This window comes from Empidonax traillii, unplaced genomic scaffold (genome assembly GCF_003031625.1).
Source record: "Empidonax traillii isolate 1590-97213 ecotype Southwest subspecies unplaced genomic scaffold, ASM303162v1 scaffold124:size1682992, whole genome shotgun sequence".
NCBI classification, from domain to species: Eukaryota; Metazoa; Chordata; class Aves; order Passeriformes; family Tyrannidae; genus Empidonax; species Empidonax traillii.
The window spans coordinates 1,561,072-1,579,999 of NW_020955317.1; the positions used below are offsets into that span (position 1 = coordinate 1,561,072).

Consider the following 18,928-nt stretch of genomic DNA (forward strand, 5'->3'; position numbering starts at 1 on the left):
GGTTATCCAAGGGCTCTGGAGGGCACGTGCTCTCACACACGGAGCACAGGACTGTCCCCACCCCAGGGAGGCAGAGAGAGGTCCTAGGACTGGAGCTGTTGAGTGTGGCCATCAAATCCAACCCAAAAGGAAGCAGGAAAAAAAAACACGGGCAGGGGACACAGCAGGGACAGGGATCACCCTACCAGGGAGTGTGGGAAGGTGGGACTCTGTCATGGACCAAAGCAAAGCCTGGGAGGGCCTTCCCAAACTCCTATTAGCTAAAATCCATGCTCTGTCCCCATCGGAATGCCTCAGGGTCAGCATGAGTTCCTGAGGAGCAGCTGGGTAGTGAGGGAAATCAAAGTCCAGGACAAAATTGCCAGTGGCAGGAGGGAGTTGGTGCCCCCAGCTCCTTCCATAGGTGCTTCCAGAGCACCCTGAAAGCCACAGCAGGGAATGGTGACATCAGTCCAGCTGAGGGGGACATCAGGGCTCTGGTCTGCTCCCCAGGACCACAACGGGCTGGGATTAAGGGAAGCACCCACTTGCCAGAATTCCAGAAATAAACAGCGCTGGGTTTGACCTCCTGAAGTTCCTTCCTTCCTCATGGAAGAAACATGGGAGATGTTTGAGAGTGGAAATACGGAAGTTTGGGGCAGGATGCAGAGGTGGGGCAGGCAGCATCAGCACTGGCAGGGACAAGACATCCCTGCCTAGAGAGACCCCAAAACCTGCCCAGACATCCCAAGGGGGGTTAGGTTAAAGGTACAAACCCCCTTAGGGAGGGGTCACCTAATTCTGCCTCCCCAGCCACTGCCAGGCTATCCCAGAGCTCATCCCACTGTGGGGCTCTCCTGACTCTCCCCGAGTCCAAACCTCACAGCACAGGGGCAGGAGGCTCCATTGCTGCCTGGGATCAGCACCACGGCCACATCCTGCACAGCATCTGCTGGTGCCAGTGGAGCTGCCCAGGGCTGGATGGGCACGATCCCTGCGGGGTAACACTGAGATGGGAGCAAACAGGAGCTGAGAGCCCATGGAGCTCACCCAGGATGTGTGCAGGATTCTCATCTCCTGGACCGTGTTGGCTTCGCCTGACAAAGAGAAGCATCTGTGGAGCAGATAAATAAAACCAGGCAGTGCCTGGGGCCGCTTCCCAAAGCTACCATGTGCTCTTCCAAACCAGTTATCATCAGCTCCTTCTCCAGTGATCTGAAATAGCAGGAGGGAAGCCCTTCAGCTGCATCGTGAATCATCCCTGGGAGGCAGAGTGGTTATTTTTATGGTTCTGTGGCTCACGTGGAGCTGCCAGTGCATCCCTCAGAGATGGGCTGTAGCAGCAGGACACAGTCCCATCCCTACTGGAGGGTGCTTCCATGGGGACCAGGAATCCCAAGGGCCCAGCATCCCAGGAGGTTCCCTATGAAGGGAATGTGATGGTGAATGCCATCAGAGGTTTGCCTTTGCTCAGGGGAAAAGGGAAAAGCTGTGCTGCTGTGTGTGTGTGGGGGGGGGTTGGATGGCCACAGGAACTGCTCTGTGGAGCTCAGGGTGTCACTGTGAGTCCTCTCTCCTCTCCTTGTGCCAGGGTCTCTCCTCTTTGGGCAGCGTTTCAGACCTCCATCACCCTCCACCACAGTGGAACTAAACAAGAAGAGAAGGAGGGGGAGTTGGCATATGGCTGAGCTGGGCACTCCACAGGAAACCATAAACCCTGCAGCACCTGTCACCCCAAGGTGACAAACACTGACCTTGTAACGAAGGAAACAGCGGGCAGGGACCAGAGCCCATGCCCACCCACCTGCCACCCCATCCTCCTGCCTTGGTTTGGAGGGGCAGGAGCCCCACGGATCAGAGCTACAGGAATGTTCTTCCAGTTTGTTCAGAAAAGCCCCCTTTGCTGTGGTGACAGTGTGACAGCAAACACGAGCTCTTCCCTCAGACAGAGGGGTCACTCTAGACAAGCTGTGTGTGCCCCTGCCCTCCTGGGCACTGTTTTGGGGATGCCAGGGCCTGGCTGGCCCCGCTGCCGAGCTCTGGAGAGCTGGGAAAGGGGAGGGAACTGAGCCAGGGGGTTGGGCACCTACACCTACACCTGCACCCCGCGATCCACACGTGTCTGGCTGCAAGAACAACTCCGTGGCAGCACAGCGAGCCAGGGACTGTGGCAGGGTGTGCAAACAGAGGCTCAGGGATGCAGACAAGAGGCCAGGCTGTGCCACCCAGCACCCGCCAGCAGCCTGGCCAGAGCCTGTGCTCCCATTCCCTGCTGGCACAGGAGCAGGGTGAGCTTACACAACGTGCTGGGGCTGAAATATTTATCAGGCTGTTCAAAGGCAAACCAGACAGGAGGCCGGGCGAGAGGGGAGCAAGCACACAAACAGGGGGTGCTGGCCATGGCCCCCCTGAGCCCACTCCAGGCTGCCAGGGGGTCCTTGGGTACTCCAAGCATCTCTCCCTGGGTGTCCCCAGTGTCCCTCAGTCACAGTGTGGTGCAGAGAGGACTGGGGCACTCGGGGTCAGGGCTGCCACTGGCAGCCAGTGTGTCCCCAGGGAGCAAGGACACGGTGAGCTCGAACTTTGGGCCAGGAATTGGTGCCAGCAGGTGCCTTTAGGCAGCACCAAGAGGTGCTAGGGCAATCAGGGGAAGCTGGGAAGTCACTGGGAGCCTGCTGGTGTGGTGGATGCATGCACTGGTTACACACTGGCCCCATCCTACCACACTCTTCCCAGAGCAGGTGCTACAGCCAGGGGCCCCTCCCTCCATGCAATGCTGCCCCAAAACCAGGGGGAAGGCAGGGAGGGGGACCAGGCAGGAGAGCAGACAAGTGGGGACAGGGGCTGCCAAAAGGAAAAGCAATCCCCATCCAGACCCATCACCACATCCCCCTGCAGCACAATCTCTTTACAGGAGCAGCAGGGGCAGAATCAGCCCCAGCTCCCACCCCACACCTGGGATGGTGTGGATTTGCAGGAGGAAAAAACATACTCAAGGACCAAAGCACCTCCTGGAGCCCCAGGCATGGACAGACCTGGTGATGCATTTCAAGTTTGAAATGGAAAAAACCCCCTCAAAACCAAAAAATAACCCTAAACCACTTGGTTTCTCAACTGGGGGCCCCACCACCCCTAAAACCCCCAGGCACCTGAGCACAGCTGAAGGGCAGAGTCAGTAGAAACCTTTATTAAACACGAAGCTCAGAGGAACACAAGCTTATTAAATGGCAATAAAAGTGAAAGTGCGTCTCCAGCCCGGCCCAGGGGGACCCCAGGACCCCCCTCTCCTCCCCTCCCATCCCAGTGGCCTGGGAATGGGGAGACAGAGCCAAAAGCCTGAAAGGCTGCACGGGGAGGGGAAGAAAAGCCTGGAGACAGCGTTGGGTCCTTACCTGTAGAGATGCACTCCCTGGGACACCTCTGTGTCCCCTAAGGAGACATGCCCATGGTCCCTGGGGCCACCAGGCCCATCCAGCCCCGTTCCCCCCTCCCACAGCCACTGCCACAGCTGTGGCCTTGCCAGCCTCATTTTGGACATGAGCAAAGCCAGGATGTGCTGGCAAGGCCCCGGTGGCCTCCTGTTCCTTCCTGCCCCCTCCACGTCCCGGGAGAGCTCCCACACGCCATAAATAATAAATAAATACCCCGTGCTCAGCCAGGCTCTGGGCAGCTCCCCACACAGGGGGAAGAGCCCTGACCCAGCACCCCCCACATCTCCACCACCCCCTCCCAGCACAACAAACCCTCTCAGCACCCTCACTCTGCTGTACAGCCCCCCTCCCCCCCAAACCCCCGCGGAAATGAAACGCTGTCCCCAGGGGACAATAATAAATTAATCAAATCTATACACAGGACTGCTTAAAGCTCTGGAATGGGCTCCTGGGGGGCTGCCCTGGGCAGTTCCCCTGTGACCAGGGCCCTGGGGGGGTTGGGGGGCTGTCCCCCGAGATGGGAACCCCATCCTGGCATCCTCCCTCGTGGGGCTGGAGCTGGGGGATGCCACCGGCCCTTGCCAGGCTGGGGGGGCTGGAGGGAGAAGAGGAAAATATTGCAAGAAGGGGACGGGAGAGGAGCGGCGGGCGCTGCAGCCAGAGGGGCCGCCTGCCCTGCCCACCCTGCCAGGGCTGCCCCCCTCGCCTGGCAGCTCCCCCGAGCACCTGGGCAGAGCTTCAGAAGTCCAAGGGGGTGAAGTCCCCAAAGTTGCAGTCGAAGAGCTCGCTGATGCCCTCGCCCTCCTCCAGCCCGAAGTGATAGTCCTGCGCCTGCGGCGGCGACAGGTTGATGAACTCATCCGCCAGGAAACCCGCCAAGTCCTCCCTGCTCTGCTCCAGGAGGATGTCCATGGAGGCCAGAGGTGACAGGCTCACCTCCTCCACCTTGCTGGGCAGCGCGCTTGTCCCTGGGAGCAGCGCTTCTGTGGGGATGGGAAACAGCTGTAAATCCCACAGAAGTTGCCAAATAAACCCCCCAAAAAAGCATTTTTTGGCTATGGAGAACCTGGCTGTTCCCACCTCCCTGCCTTGCTGGGTTGCCCAAGCATCATCCCAGCCCCTTGCTTGCACTGACAGCTTGCAAACACAGCCAGAGCCACTGTGACACCACATCACCATCCCTGTCCCCAGCCCCACCTTGCTCTCCGGGAAGCAGTGGCATGTTCACGTCCTGGGCGGGATGCAGGAGCGGGGAGGCTCTGGATTGTGAACACCTGGGTGACGAGTCCTCTGTGGAGGCTTTGAAGGGGCTCTTGACAGGGCTGCAGACCCCTGAGCTGTCCTCGGGGCAGAGGAACACATCGATGGGGCCCTGAGTGCTTCGCATGGAGACCTGGAAAGCCTGGGGATAAGGGGAGAGCAGTGAGACAAGGAAGTGCAGGGATGCCCAGGGAGAACTAGGCTGTGCAGAGGAGCCAGAGGGTGGCCCCAACTCACCTCTGATGGGTCTGAGACCTGCAGCTGGGTCTCGGGGGGGGCTTTGATAACCATCACCATCTGCTCCGCGGGGTCCACGATGCTGCGGAGATCCTGGCACGTGACATAGGCTGCGGTGGGGCTGGTCAAGGAGCAGGCAACCCAGGGATCACTCCATGCAGGGACTGCAGCTCATCCCTGGGGGCTCAACCAAACCCCCCCCCCCCCAGCCAGTCCCGTCCCATCATCCCATGACCAAAGGATATTGCTGGTTGGCGGGGTCCTCGGTGAGCAGGCGCAGCTGCACTGTGCACATCTGGATGAGCTCGTCCAGCTGCCGCTCGGCTGCCTGCAGCTCCCGCAGCTCCTTCTCCAGCAGCCGGTGCCGCCCCGGCGCTCCCACGGTGGCCTGGCTGCCCCTGGGGAGCACAGTGTCCGTCAGTAGCCAGACCCCACAGCTCCCTCTGTCCCCACCCAGGCCAGGCTACATCCCTCCCCACATCAGGGGAATCAGCCTCGTGAGGATTTCCTGGTAGGGCACAGTCCTGGGGTCTATTCCCAGAGCCTAGAGGCAGCCCCCCCACTCCCTGGGATGACTGAGGGAGCCCGAGGGGGACAACAGGAATACCAGCACTGCTCAGGAGCCACCTGCCACTGAGCACAGCCCTCGCCCACAGGGAGTCACCACTTGACCCGTGAGCAGATGCTCTGGTGACCCCGCTCTGAGCTTCTCCACCCCGCTAAGACCCTGCTCTACCCTGAGCCTGGCCCAGACGGCTCTCCCAGCCCAGGGGACAGCCAGACACAGCCCCACGAGCCCAGCCAAGGGACGTACAGCCACTGGATGTGGTTCTTGGATTTCTTGGTGATGAGCTGGATGCCCTCCAGGACATTGGTGATGTCGTAGATGCGCCTCTTCTGCACCTTCAGGACCTCAGCCGCCCAGTTGAGATCCACCACGCCATCAGGTGACTGGCTCAGGAGCTCCAGGAAGCGCTTGGTGGTGAGGTTCAGCGAGGTTTCATAGCGGGACTTCTCTCCAGGAGACTTTGCCCCTGCCAGCCACCAAGGACAAGTGTGATTTTAGCCACAAGGCTGGAGCTGAGAGGTCCCAAAACTGCCCCCATGCTTGCAGGTGGCTCGTGCAGCAGGGACCACGGCCAGCACTCCAAAACCAACATGCTTTCTGGGGGCAATGGAGTGAGCTCCCCAAACCCTCCATGGGAAGGACGCTGTAGGACCTGGCACAGGCTCTGACACCTGTGTTCCACCTGGGACGCTGCATCCACCCCGTGGTGGCAGCTACAGCTCCATCCACGGGGGGGGGATGAGCAGGTGGGGTGCCCAGCAGCTGGGCAGGACAACTATGTCACCAGCCGAGGCGACAGCAGCAGGTGTGAACAGTGGACAGAAACAGGTCAGCCCCAGGAACAAACTGGCATGAAGGAACAGGGAGAAGCTGCCTGTGGGAGCTGAGTGGGGCTGCGGGACCCCTGCTCTGGGCTGGGCTGTCAAGGGGGGGGTCAGGGGGAGCAGTACCTTTAGCGGGGTTCCTGGCCTTGCCCCGGACCACTGGCAGGCTCTCTGCTATGTACTGGTGATCCGTCTCCAAGTTCAGCTTCCTCTTCACCTGCAAGGGATGGGGCCATCAGAGGGGCAGCGACCATCCCACTGGTGGTGGCATGTGATCCGAGGGATCCCCCCCAGGGTCACAGAGACCCGGCAGGAAGGGGCTGACAGGAGCAGCTCCGCGGCTGCCACGCACGCCAGTGGGGAGCGCCCCAAAGCCAGCGCAGGCCGCGGCAGGGGGAGGCAAAGCACGGCCCAGCGCCCGGGCGGGCCTGCGGCTTCCGGAGCGGCAGCGGGGCAGGGCCGGCCCGGCAGGTGCTGCGTGGCACGGCCCGGCTGTAGAGCAGGGCACGGCCGGGAACGGCCTGGCACGGAGCAGGGCATGGCATAAGGCACGGCCGGGAACGGCCTGGCACGAAGCAAGGCATGGCATAAGGCACAGAATGGGGCAGAGCAGGGAGCGGCACGGCCCGGCCCGGTTCGTTGTACAGCACGGCTCGCTGCACAGCTCGGCCTGGTAGATAGCCCAGCTCGGCGTACAGCCCGCCTATACAGCACGGTCAGCTACACGGCCCGGTCGGTACCCAGGCGGCTCGACGCGGCCCGATACTGCACGTCCCAGTACACAGTCCGGTCCCCGCAGCCCCCGCCCGCCCACCGCCCCCTCCCCGTCCCACTCGCGGGGGTTACCGGCGGGCGGCCCAGCGCGGGCCGTCTGGGCGCGGCGCCGGGGCGGGCGGGCTGCGGCGTGGCGAACAGCAGGAGGTCGGTATCGGGGTGGCCGCCGCCGCCGCCGCCCGCGGGCTCCTCGGCGGCGGAGACGATGAGGAGGTGCGGGGAGGCGCTGCCCAGCAGCGCCGCCAGCCCCGCCGCGCCGCCCGCCGCCGCCATGGCTCACATGGCAGCCGGTGCCGCCGGGGCGGCGGGCGGCGCGGCGGGCAGGGCGCGGGCAGGGGCGCGGCCCATGGCGGGCGCGGGGCCGCTGCGCTCCGGCTGCAGCTCCGGCTGCGATCCCAGCCCCGGCTGCGATCCCGGCCGCGGCTCCGCTCGGTGCCCGCCGGGTGTCTCGGCGCGCCGGCCCCGCGCGCCTTTGCGCGCCAAATCCTTTTTGCCGCGAAAAGCGGCGCGAGCCGCCCCGCCGCCCGCCCATTGGCTGCGTCCGGCGCGGCGGGGGCGGAGGGGCGCGCCCTCATTGGCTGCGCCCCGCGGGGCGGTGGGCGGTGCCGCCCTCCCATTGGCGGGCGGGGAGCCGCGCTGACAAACGGCCAATCGGCTGCCCCGCGGCGGGGGCGGCGGCCAATGGGAGCGCGGCCCGGGGACGCGGCGGGGGCGCCGCGTGGGTGGGGAGCGGGCGGGGCGGGGGTCCCCTCAGTGTCCCCTCGTTGTGTCCCCCCCTTCACCCCCTCCTTGTGTTTCCCCTCCTTGTGTCCTGTCCTTTTGTCTCTCTTCTGTCCCCTCCTTCTGCCCCCCCATTGTGTGTCTCTCATATGCCTACCCTGTGCCCCTCGTGTGTGTGTCCCCCTGTGCGTGTACCCCTTATGTCCCCCTCTTTTGTCCCCCGTGCCCACCCTGTGTCCCCCTGCGGATGCCCCGCTCCCAGCCGGCCCTGGCCACTCCTGCTTTTCCCGGCCACGGGAAAGCCTCGGGCAGAGCCGGTCCCTCCCGGGCTGACGGGCTTCCGGCTACGGGCACGGCCATTCCTCGCTCGGGATGGCGCGGGAGGGCACCGGCACACACCCACGGCGAAATTCGTACCCACGGGTGGCACTGGTGGCACGCAGGGTGGGTTTGGGCTCTGCGGGGTGTCCCTGTGTGTCCCCCTTCCCCAGGGGTGACCCCAGCCCGTGCAGGGCTGAGTTCAGTGTTGTCCCTTTCCCTCGTTCGAAGCACAACCCCGAGCCCCCGGGCGAGGCTGTCGGGAGGCCCGGAGGCTCTGACACTGTTCCAGGGGTCCGGCTCGCGTGGAAAAAGACTGGGACGCCGCAATCTGCTCCGTCCATTTGCCGGGTGACTCACGGCATTCGGTGTTTTCAAACAAAACCCACCAGCTGTGGGTCTCGGCGGCTCCTGCAGCACTCCTTGATAACCCCGGAGGGAAAGCCCTGCTGGGAGCACAGCCCGCACTTGGCCGTGCCGGGAGCGAGCCCTGGCGCGATCGGGGAGGTGCAGGGACAGAGACGGGGTCGGGAGTGGCCCCATATGCTGGGAGGGATAATAATCCACCCCGAGACAGGCACAGGCGGCTCCCACCGCCGGCATCTGCCGCCTGCAGGACACCGATAACCCCCCCCCCCGCTGCATGAGAAGGCAGAATTTAAAAGGAAAAAAAAATACATCCTGCTATTAAAAAACAAAACAAAACACCACTAAAAAGCACTTAAAGATTAAAATTTTTGCAGGGCTCAGAGATGTTGAAGCTCGTGAGGGAAGTGTGGAGTGGGGGGGGGTCTCAGCCAGGCACCCCTCTGAACCGAGCTCAGGGTTTAACCCCTCTGTGCCCCCAAAAGCCGTCCCACGGGTCCCCAGGGGGCCTCATGGGGGAGCAGAGTGGCCCCCAAGCCCACGGTGCTGCAGGGCGGGGCTGAGGGCCAGGGCTGGCTCCCGCCCCAGCCCCGCTGCCAACCCCGACCTGCCCGGCATGAGGAGACGGCGTGTTTTTTTCCAGCAGCGCGTGGGATGCAAGAGGCATTCCCAGCACTGAATTAACTCCTGTGCTGCGGAGCAGATCCTGACACGCAGTGCCCCTGCTCCGGCCTAACAGGTTTCTGGCTTTAAAGGATTTTCTGCTGGATACTTTGGCAGTGGCTGTAATTCCCCCGAGGACAGTCAGTGCCGTGATTTCCCCGGATCCCCACATCCTTAAATACATCAGGAACATATTGCATGGCCGTGACCAATCCCATCAGCTCGCTGTGCCTCATTTCTTCATCAGCAGAGAGCAAATGGAAACTCTGCCTCGCTTAAAGGAAATTAATACAGTTAATTAACACTTGGCCCCTCTAATATTCCAGGGCCCGCTCTCCGGAGCCCTTCCACTGCGGTATCATCATTACTGTGATGCAAAAGCAACAGTTAGACCAGATGTTTGCACACAGTTAATGCTTCTTCCATCTGGGGAGGGTGTGTGTGGGGGGGGAAAGGCAGCCCCACCAGCCTGGCGGGAGCGCACGGCTGGCAGTGCTTTCCCCATCCCTGGGGAGCCCCAGCCAGGCGCTTCCTGGGCTGCAGCAGGGTTTGGGACACAGCTGCTGCACCAGCTGCTCCCGCTCTGCTCACAAAGGCTGGGCCCTCCCCTAATTCATGCGGGAGCTTATCCGGGGGTGGGGAGGAGGGAGAGCAGCTCTGCCCCCTCTCCTCGGAGCTGCCTGGCTGCGCTGCAACTTCTCCGGGGCTTTCAGTGGCGCGAAAAAGGGCGGCCGTGGAGACAAATGAAAGGCAAACGCTGGCGGGAGAAGGGCGGGCAGGGGCTTTCCTTGCATGTATATAAGGGAAAGCAGATGAATCCCGTCTCCTGCACAGCTGCAGCCTCCCCCCAGCCTCGCCAGCCCCGCTAAGGAGTGCAGACGTGCTCCCAAGATTAGCTTGTCTGGCGGGTGCTGCGCGCAGATAAAGCCCTGTCTCCACGGTCACACTTGGTCCCGGAGAGGATCAGGAAGGATGTTTGGACAGTTTGTACCACAACAGGATTTACCCCACCGCGGTCCCCGAGTCTGGGTGGGTTTGGCTGCCCTGCACAATGGGGTAGACTCAGATCAAGGGGTGTCTGTTGGTCTCTGCGTGGATAGAAGAACACAGAGCAGGGCTGCAGGTGGAGCCAGAGCTGGCGCCATGGAAAATCATCTCCTGGCAGTGGCAGCGGGCAGGAGGGGAGCTGGCAGGGTGCAAACCTACATCCCTGCGCTCAGTTAAGTGTAGCATGTGGGTGTCCCCAGAGCACATTTACTGTCCTTGTCATCGCAGTTGGTCCTGCCTTCTGCAGTTCCCACACGGGCTGTGCTGAGCTGTCACATGGAACGATTGCAGCACATGGAGAAGAACTTCTCCCAGCGTGTCCTGCCAGTGCTCCTGTTCCCAGTGCTTTGATTTGTTCCCGTGAGGGTGCAGCTCTCAGTACAAGAGGACCTGGGGACCTCACTGCAGAGGGGACAGGCAGCTGGGGAAAGCCACAATTTTGTCCCAGCCTCTGTGAGGCAGAGAGTGTAAACACACACTTCCCAGCCCCACGGCTAAAAGCCACTCCATTCCACAGGGCTCCTTCATTTCCTTCACTCAAGCCCTGTGGAGGAATGGAGAGAGGCTCAAGTGCTTCTTGGGAGTCATCAAGGAGTAATTTGGGAACATAGCCCTTGATGTTGCTTTCTGTGCTTCAGCTTCTACTCAGCTTTAGTAACACAGCAGCTCAAGTTCCCTTCCCAGCAGGCTCAGAGCATGGTCACTGGAACTGGGAACCCGAAAGGTAGGTGAAGAGTCAGAGCAAAACCTGCAGGTGACTCAGAGCTTCATTTGGAGCAGAAGAGCTCAGTGAGTATGATGCTTTGTGAGGAGGTAAAAAAGAAAACAACACTTCAAGGCAGGACTGGAACCAGTTTGGAGGTGTTAATTTGGCTTCAGGCTAAACAGGCTGGACAGTCCAGTATCCCAGCAGCTATAGAACAGGAACTTTTGTCTTAGTGCTCCCCTGGCAGAGAGACCTCCTGCAGGGAATCAGGACCTCCCTCACCTGCCTGTGCCATCCCTAGGGAGCTCCTCACACAGGGATTGCTTCATCCCCACTCCCACAGCAGTTACCTTTACAGTATATTGCCCCTGTACCTCTTAGCTTGGAGGAGGCAGTGGGATCACCTACACACATCCTTATTTTTCCTTATTTGTGCATGTCCTTATTTTATCTGAGGGGCAGACCAGCCACAGCCTCGTGCCCTGTACCTGTGCCCTGCTCTGGCAGAGGGTCCTGCCCCAACCTCCTGCCCCAGAGAGGAGTGTTTGGTAAGGGATGACACCCACCCCGATTTGTTCCTGCAGTTGGGATCCCTATCCCAGCCAGTGTTGCAGGAGTTAAATCTGACAGAGTGGTCAATGCTGGTAACACAAGAGCAAAACTGATGCCAAAAATGCACCTCGGGCATTGCTTTTCTGCATACAGGACCAGAGACATGCAATAATAATCAAGCATCACTTCATATATTTTAGCTTAATAATGATGACAGTAAAAAAACCACCAAAAAATTAAGTTTTTTTTAATTCTTATAGAAAGCACAGTATTATAATATTCAAAGAGTGATTATACAGATAAATTCCACATAAGAAATCAATTCAGAGTGGACAGAGCTACATCAGCAACCCAGTGCCCCCTCTTTTGCATGTTTTAAAACCAAAAACTGAGATATTCCTACAAGCATTCTGATCAGTGTCATACAAGTTACCTGAGTTTATATTCTACACCATCAGAAAATCAGGTCGTGGATTATGCAGCAATTATGAACACAAATCATATAGCAAAAGGAGAGATAATAATACTTGTATTAGAGAGCTTTTAATTTGCTTTTCTCCCCTCCTCATCACCAGAGACAGATGAAAATTCTTCTAAGTAAAGAAAAAAAGTTACCTCCTCCAACAATCTGGTATGAACACACAGGTTGACAATCCAAGATTAGCACCCCTGAAATATTAACAGTGGCAGACAGACATTATGCCTTATTTCCCCTCCCCCCCTTATCTGCTGGATTTCAAAAGCAGCATCAGAAAACACGTTCTGCTCAGGCTGGCACGAGCCAGGAACACAAACACAACCTGAGCAATAGGAAGCAGCACACGGCTCAGGGTATTATCCAAAGGTCACATTTGTGCTGATGCAGCGAAAACGAGTTGGAATCCCGACAGCTTCTCCTGTGTGAGTATCTCCACAGGGTTCTGGTCACTCCACAAGCTCAGCGTGCACAGGGGTTCATAGGGATCCCCCTGGATGCCTGGCTTGGATCTCCTTCACCAGCCAGGGATCATCCCTGCATTTCTACCCACATCCAACCTGGTCTAAAGCAGAGCTTGATCTACTCTACCAGGGCAAGGAAGTCTCACAGCACTGACATCAAAGCTCTTCTGCAGCCTCTCCACCCTGACCAGGTTGCCCAGAGAAGCTGTGGCTGCCCCATCCCTGGAAGTGTCCAAGGCCAGGTTGGACAGGGCTGGGAGCAACCTGGGCTAGTGGAAGGTGTCCCTGCCCATGGCAGGGGGGTGGAGTAGATTATCCCTTCCAACCCAAACCATTCCATGATTCTGTGATACCTGTTCTGAACATGGTCATCTATCTGGTTATTGTTGTCCTGCTGCAGACACAGGTTCACACCTTCTCAAGAGCTTCTCTGTGGCACTTATTAGGCAAGCAGAGGTTTTCCTTTCAGAAATATGCTCCCCTTAGCTGACAGGATCAAACACAGCACAGAAAACCTTAGTTCACCCAAATGTCAGGCACCCATTTAATTTTCACCTTTGTTAAATAATGTAATTGTCCCGGAAAGGGTTCTCCAGCCATCCTGAGAGCCAGCACCAGCACACAAGGTGTCCTCCAAAGGGAAGGGAAGCACAGTGGGTATGCCAGGGCAGCAGGCAGCATCAGTAAATAACCCTGAGCCTGCTTTGTTCCTCCATAAAATAAATGATTAATAGCTCAGGATAGTCAGCCTGCCTGAGCAGCTCAGGCGTGCTGAAAACTTTTGATCAGTTTGATTCATTAACCTTTAAAACTGCCTCTAAAAGAGGCTTAAAATCTGAAGAAGTATCATTTTAAACACCACTTTTATCCAGGAATCCCAATTTTTGATGAAGTGAGCTAAGATTGAGACACTCTGCTCCTCTTTAGAGACACTCAGCATCAGCCAGGTGTCAAGGAAGATATAACAAGAGAAAATAAAAGTTGCTGTAGACAAACAAACCCATGTTCATCTTAGAATTCAAAACCAATCAGGGTGGGGTGGGAGGGAGGGGAGAAAATGGCACTTCTTTGTGATCCTTAAGCACTTGGCCGGTTCGCAGGTGGCTCCCCAACTGTCTCTTTATTTCTTCTGGTTTTAATGCTAATAAAAAAAGGAACCCAAACAGGGGGCTCAGCTCCCCACACAATGCCCTGGGGGAGGGCAGGGAGTGTAACTTACGGATCCCAAAACTCTGACTCAGACAAATTACTTCTAGTTCACTTCCCGACTACACGCCCGCATTGTTCCGACACCTTGGCGGCAGAAGGGGCTCATCCCCGGCTATCTGGTCCCAGGGACGGCACTGGGGGGGGGGGCTGATGTCATTAAGGAGCTGTTCCAATTACTTCCCTGGGGAAAGCAGTGACTTGCAGCTTTAACGTCCTGCCCCCGACGCAGCGGGGAAACCAACCGTCGGCCAATGCCTGGCTGTGCGCGCCGGGACGAGCCGCGGCTTCCAGGGGCGGCAGCTGCTTCCTGGGCCGCACGTGCAGATGGGCTGGAGGCTCGGGCACGGTTTGCTTGGAAAGCGAGACCGGGGGGGGAAGATTCCCAGGAGAAAAAGGGTGTTCTCTGAACCAGTGACACAGTTGATCCCCTCTACGTCTGGGTACAACGGACAGGCCGCTCGTCTCCTTCAGAGCTGCAGCCCCGCAGTTGCACTGGTACAACTGCTAGCAAAAGGAAAATGTTTCACCTCTATGGGAATGACAGGCCTTTCTGAGAGGAAGAAAACACCAGCTACAAATTGAAACAGATTAAAAACTTCTCACAGAGCCAGCTCCGCGCCATCTTCGGCTGCAGCAATTCCACACACGGGCGAGGATTTGTGAGCCTAATAGTTTTAGGGAGAAATTCCCAAGCCACAGCTGTGCGGCTGTGGAAGGGTTTCCTGAAATCCCACCAAAGCTTGGAGGAATCCAGCAATATTAGCAGGATACAAATGTTCTCGTTTGGAACAATATCGAGGCTTCTGACAGGAAAATCGTGATGCCTCAGCTACCCAGCAAATAAAGATGTTTGTAAAGGAATCAGACCTAATCTCTTGCTTCGGTAGTTTTTTCTGTATTTGAATCTTTAAGATTATCTATGCCAAGAAAAATATTTAACCGCAGAGAAACAAACCCGATTCCTGACTTTTACAACTTTCCTGGGGTCTGAATTAAATGCTGATTAACGTTCCAGTTGAAGTATTTAGTCCAGACTGTAATAGCAGGTGAAACTAGGAGTTAATGGTACCTCAGACAGTTATTATGGCAAGGAAGTACCTTGTTTTTTGGACACCATGTACATATTTGCGTGGCATGAGCTCAAAGAAAAGTGGGAAAATAAAGAGTAAAGCAGCACTCTGAATATGCATAACAATAACAAAAGAGTTCAGGAGGACAAGGAAAAATTACTTAAGAAGAAATTGGGAATTTTTTTTCTACTCAAAAGCCACCTGAAGTTTAAATGTACTGTTTCAGCTGTACCTTTGCATAGGACAAATTGTCAGAGCCTGGAAGGTAAAGAGAGTTCAAAACATGATGAAAAGAGCATCAGCATGATTATGCAATGACATGAGCAGCCCAGGAACAAGCAAATGGACACAGGGAGAGCAAACAAAACAGTCCCAGCCAAGCCAAAAGGGAACAGGGAACTTAATGACTCTCTTGGAAACTTCACCACATCAAACCAGCGTGTCAGGAATTATTTTAATGCACATCACTGAGCGAACTGTTTAGCGTCATACGGCAGTGTAAGTGCTTTGCACCATTAACAGCTTGAATTTATTAATTCCAAACCGGTATTTGTGCTTCCTCAGTTCTTTAGTCAACCTCCTGCTACAGCCCGGGGTGTGCTGTGCCATCCTGGGGCTCAGCAGTTTTAAGAGTCGCTCACACGTTCATCCACGGCCTCAACCGGGCTCAGCAGCAAACCTGCCCAAACCACAGGGGTGTTCCAACTGGACTGCAGCCAAGCCCTGCCACTGCTGTGGAGGGCAGATCCTGGCCCCGAGAGAAACCCACGAGTGCCTTCCCCTGGAATAAAAGCGCCTGTTCAAAGCTCGGTGCGAGATCTGAGGGCGGGAACGTGCCCCTTTGCAGAGGAGCCCAAGTTGCACAACTGATTTCGGTATTTAGTTCAAGCAGCTTTTAAAAATCTTTACAAGTTTAAAATAATCACAGGGTATTAATTAGTGCACTTCGCAGAGGCACAGATTCAGCCCAAGTGCATGGGAGAAACTGGGCAAAAATAGTCCTGCCGAGCCTGACTTACCAGGCTCGTACAAGACAATCCTAACAGTTTTATTCTCAAATATTTTATTGTCTCCCGGAGGGAAAACTCCAGATAAACTCTCTCAAGGAGCACACAACCTGTAATGTGTCCTTGTAATAGTTTGAACAGGATTTCCAGCCATCCACAGCAATGAAAAAATAATGTCCCTACTTTCATGACGTCCCCCACTCCCACCACACCGAGCACAGCAGCATGAAAAAAAACCATTTGTGGGCATTCAGATGAGCCCTAAAACACGTTTTTAGACTCTCCACTTATTGCCAGGCTGTCTCTTTATAAGTTATATTATTTAGTTTCTTAAAAAACAATACCCCAAAAAACCCCAAACCCAAACACAAGGGAAAATAAGGCCCCATAAAAAAGACTGCAGCGGTTTTCTGTGGGGTGGGGGTTTCTGCAGCAAGTTTCTGTGGGGTGTTTACTTGCTCTAAACAGAGCCAAAAGACTAATCAGAACATTTTGGCCGGGATACAAGAGGCAACTCTGCTTGACAGATGTAAATTTAAAAAAAATTTCCCAGGTCAAGAGCAACAGAATAACCTTTTCCCTTCAGCTGCCCAGAGGTCCCATCCCACCCAGAGGTGTTTTCCAGGGAAGCACCTACTTGCTGTCTGTCCTTTTGTTGTAAAGGAGGAAGTCAGACAGGTCATGCCACACCTCACTGTCCTCGTACAGGTAGGTCATGGAGGACTGCAGGGAGGGCTGCAGAGTCTGTCTGTGGTACTCAAAGAGCCACAGCACTGTCCCCCACACCAGGGCAGCCACGAGGGGGAAGGGATCCTGCTTGGGCTGGGGGATGTAGCCCTTCTCCACAGCCAGCCGGGACAGGCCGAACAGGATCCGGGACAGCAGGTACATGATGATCTGCAGGGGAGAAACCCAGAGAGCTTTGGGTGAACAACCTGAGCTCACACACCAGCCAGGCTGAGATTTAGAAGCCCTAATCCACCCCAAGGAGGTGGGGTGGGAAGAATTTACCCGACACAATTTACCCGGCTTGAAAGCAAACAGGCTGTGGTTCACACACCAGCAGTCTGTAAAAACCACAGGTGTTTGTTGTCTTCTCAGCATCCTCAACGTCCTGCTTCTCTGCTGCTGCTGCTCTAATTTAGCAGTCAACAAGTTAAACTTGATGCAACACATCTTTGCAGTTGCACAACTCCTGTCTTCACTCAGTTAATGTCACCTCAGAGCAGACCCAGAGCAGCCCTGCTCACCTGCCAAGCAGACCTGAACTCAGGAGCCTGGACACAGCCTAAAACCAGGCTCAAGAACACTTTGGGCCAGTCTGCATCTCTGTGTTTTACTCGTTAATCTGTGACTGTGTGTTAAGAACCATCTTTAAACCCAATTTCCCCCGAGCAGCTTTTGTCAGTTTAACCTGTTTAAGTTGTCACAGAATATTCTGAGTTGGAAGGGACCCACAAGGATCACCAAAGTCCAACTCCTTGTCAGTTTAACCAGTTTAGTTCAGTGCAGCTCAGTAACTGATCACGTTCCACTCTCACAACACTCAAATTAAAGGGTTTAACCCTGCAATGGGCAGACCAGGAGCACAGTCAGTGACCGCAGCTCAGGCGACAGCTGGGATGACTCCAAAGCTTTGGATGACTTGACTGCCTCCCTAGGAATTCAGTGCAGCTCTGGAGGTAAACCTGAGCTTTTAGCCCTCCAACTGCTCATGGAGGCACACAAACCACCTCTGGGATTGGAGAGCAGAGCAGCCAAAACAAGGATCTGTGCAAAGAACACGGTGAAAGAATAATTGCTGCCTGGTCAGCACCACCACGAATGAGCCGCCAACCGCTCCCTGGCAGACTTGCTGCTTTTCCTGGTCAAAGAAACTTCCAGCGAGCGCGTTTACCTGGCTGTTGATGGGATTGTTCTCACCAAACACCAGCCAGCCCCCAATGCAGGCTGCAAGGAAGGCATGGAACGGGATTTTCTTCCCCTGCAGCCGGGACTGCACTGCCATGAGCCCCTTGTAGGTGAACACGAAGTAGGCCAAGTTCCGGGAGTGGGCGTAGGTGGCCTGAGCAATCGCCTTCAGCTTCTCCCTCAGACTGAGGGAAAGGAACAGGCAATCAGGTGAGGGAAAAGGCAGGACCCCCTGCACTCAGCTCAGCCTGGTCACTACACCCCTCACCTACAGTGACAGCTTGGGCACCCCGTGGAATATCTTGTGAGGGAGGAGAAATCCCCTCACCTCCGACCCCCCCCATGAAAGCACAGCCCTATCCAGACTGGATTCTCATTCTGTGAACAGTCAAACAGCCCTTTTTAAAAACATTTTTGCCTACACGCAAACCTCTGGCATGAGCAGGGAAAGCCACAATGCCCTCTGCTGTACTCCCATCTATCCACGGGGAGTAGAGCACTGCTGTTGGCACCTTCCAATTCCTCCCCGCCCACTGGTTCTCATCAACCATCCCATGAGTGGTTACCCCCCTCAACTATGTAAATTTGTGTGTGCTTCACTAACAGAACAGGCTCAACCGTGGCTCACGTCCATTTCTTCTTTTTAAACCCCCCCGGAAAAATGAAAAGCAGACAAATGAAGTGAAAACATTCTAAGCAGTGACTTAAAAAAAGTGCAAGAATTAGGGCTCGTACCTTCCACTCTTGAACAGGAAAGTCATCACCAGGGCATGAGGGGCACGGATTTTGGCTCCATAACTGCAAGAGTGGACAGATACTTCAGAGTTTTTGTATTATACTACGAAAAAATTGTAATTCTGACAGACTAAAGAGATTATTTAACAAATACATGTTATTTTCAAGCCGACCCAGCAGCAGCAGCAGCACAAGAAGCCGGGAGAAGCTCAGCCCGACGGGGGAAGAGCACACGCACCACGGCGAGCCAGGCCCAAAGGAGACCCCAAAACCAGTTAAACCCACTCCGACTGCAGCTGAGAGAGGCGGAACCACCTCCCCCGTGCCCTCCCCCCCCCCGCATCCCCGGCCTCCGCACAGACCGGGGCGGGCCGATACCCCGCACCCCCGGGGCCCGGCACTCACACGGCGCCGTTGCGGAAGCCCTTGATGACGGCGAGCGCGGCGTGGTAGCGGCGCTGCTGCAGGAGCGCGTTGGCGGCGCGGAGCATAGCGCGGAGCGTGTCCTCCCCGCCCGCCATGGCCCCGCCGGCCATGGCACCCCCGCTGCACGCCGCTTCCGGGGCCCGCGCCCCGCCCACCGCGCCCATTGGCTGTCCCGCCTGTCCGTCA

At 56.7% G+C, this 18,928-nt stretch overlaps 2 protein-coding genes across 2 annotated transcripts; both read right to left on the minus strand.

Annotated features, from left to right (window-relative positions):
* Window positions 1-3,146: 3,146 nt before the first annotated feature.
* Window positions 3,147-7,346, minus strand: E2F1 (E2F transcription factor 1). Its single transcript, XM_027883330.1, has 7 exons — window positions 7,146-7,346; window positions 6,426-6,516; window positions 5,722-5,941; window positions 5,153-5,305; window positions 4,908-5,022; window positions 4,608-4,812; window positions 3,147-4,393 (listed from the first exon to the last, which is right to left on the minus strand). Exons 1-7 carry the CDS (start codon window positions 7,344-7,346, stop codon window positions 4,149-4,151), a joined length of 1,230 nt encoding a protein of 409 aa, XP_027739131.1. The 3' UTR covers window positions 3,147-4,148.
* Window positions 7,347-15,177: 7,831 nt separating this feature from the next.
* Window positions 15,178-18,874, minus strand: PXMP4 (peroxisomal membrane protein 4). The gene is made up of 4 exons (XM_027883331.1): window positions 18,722-18,874; window positions 18,317-18,379; window positions 17,568-17,766; window positions 15,178-16,567 (listed from the first exon to the last, which is right to left on the minus strand). Exons 1-4 carry the CDS (start codon window positions 18,850-18,852, stop codon window positions 16,304-16,306), a joined length of 657 nt encoding a protein of 218 aa, XP_027739132.1. The 5' UTR covers window positions 18,853-18,874; the 3' UTR covers window positions 15,178-16,303.
* Between the last annotated feature and the right edge of the window lie 54 nt (window positions 18,875-18,928).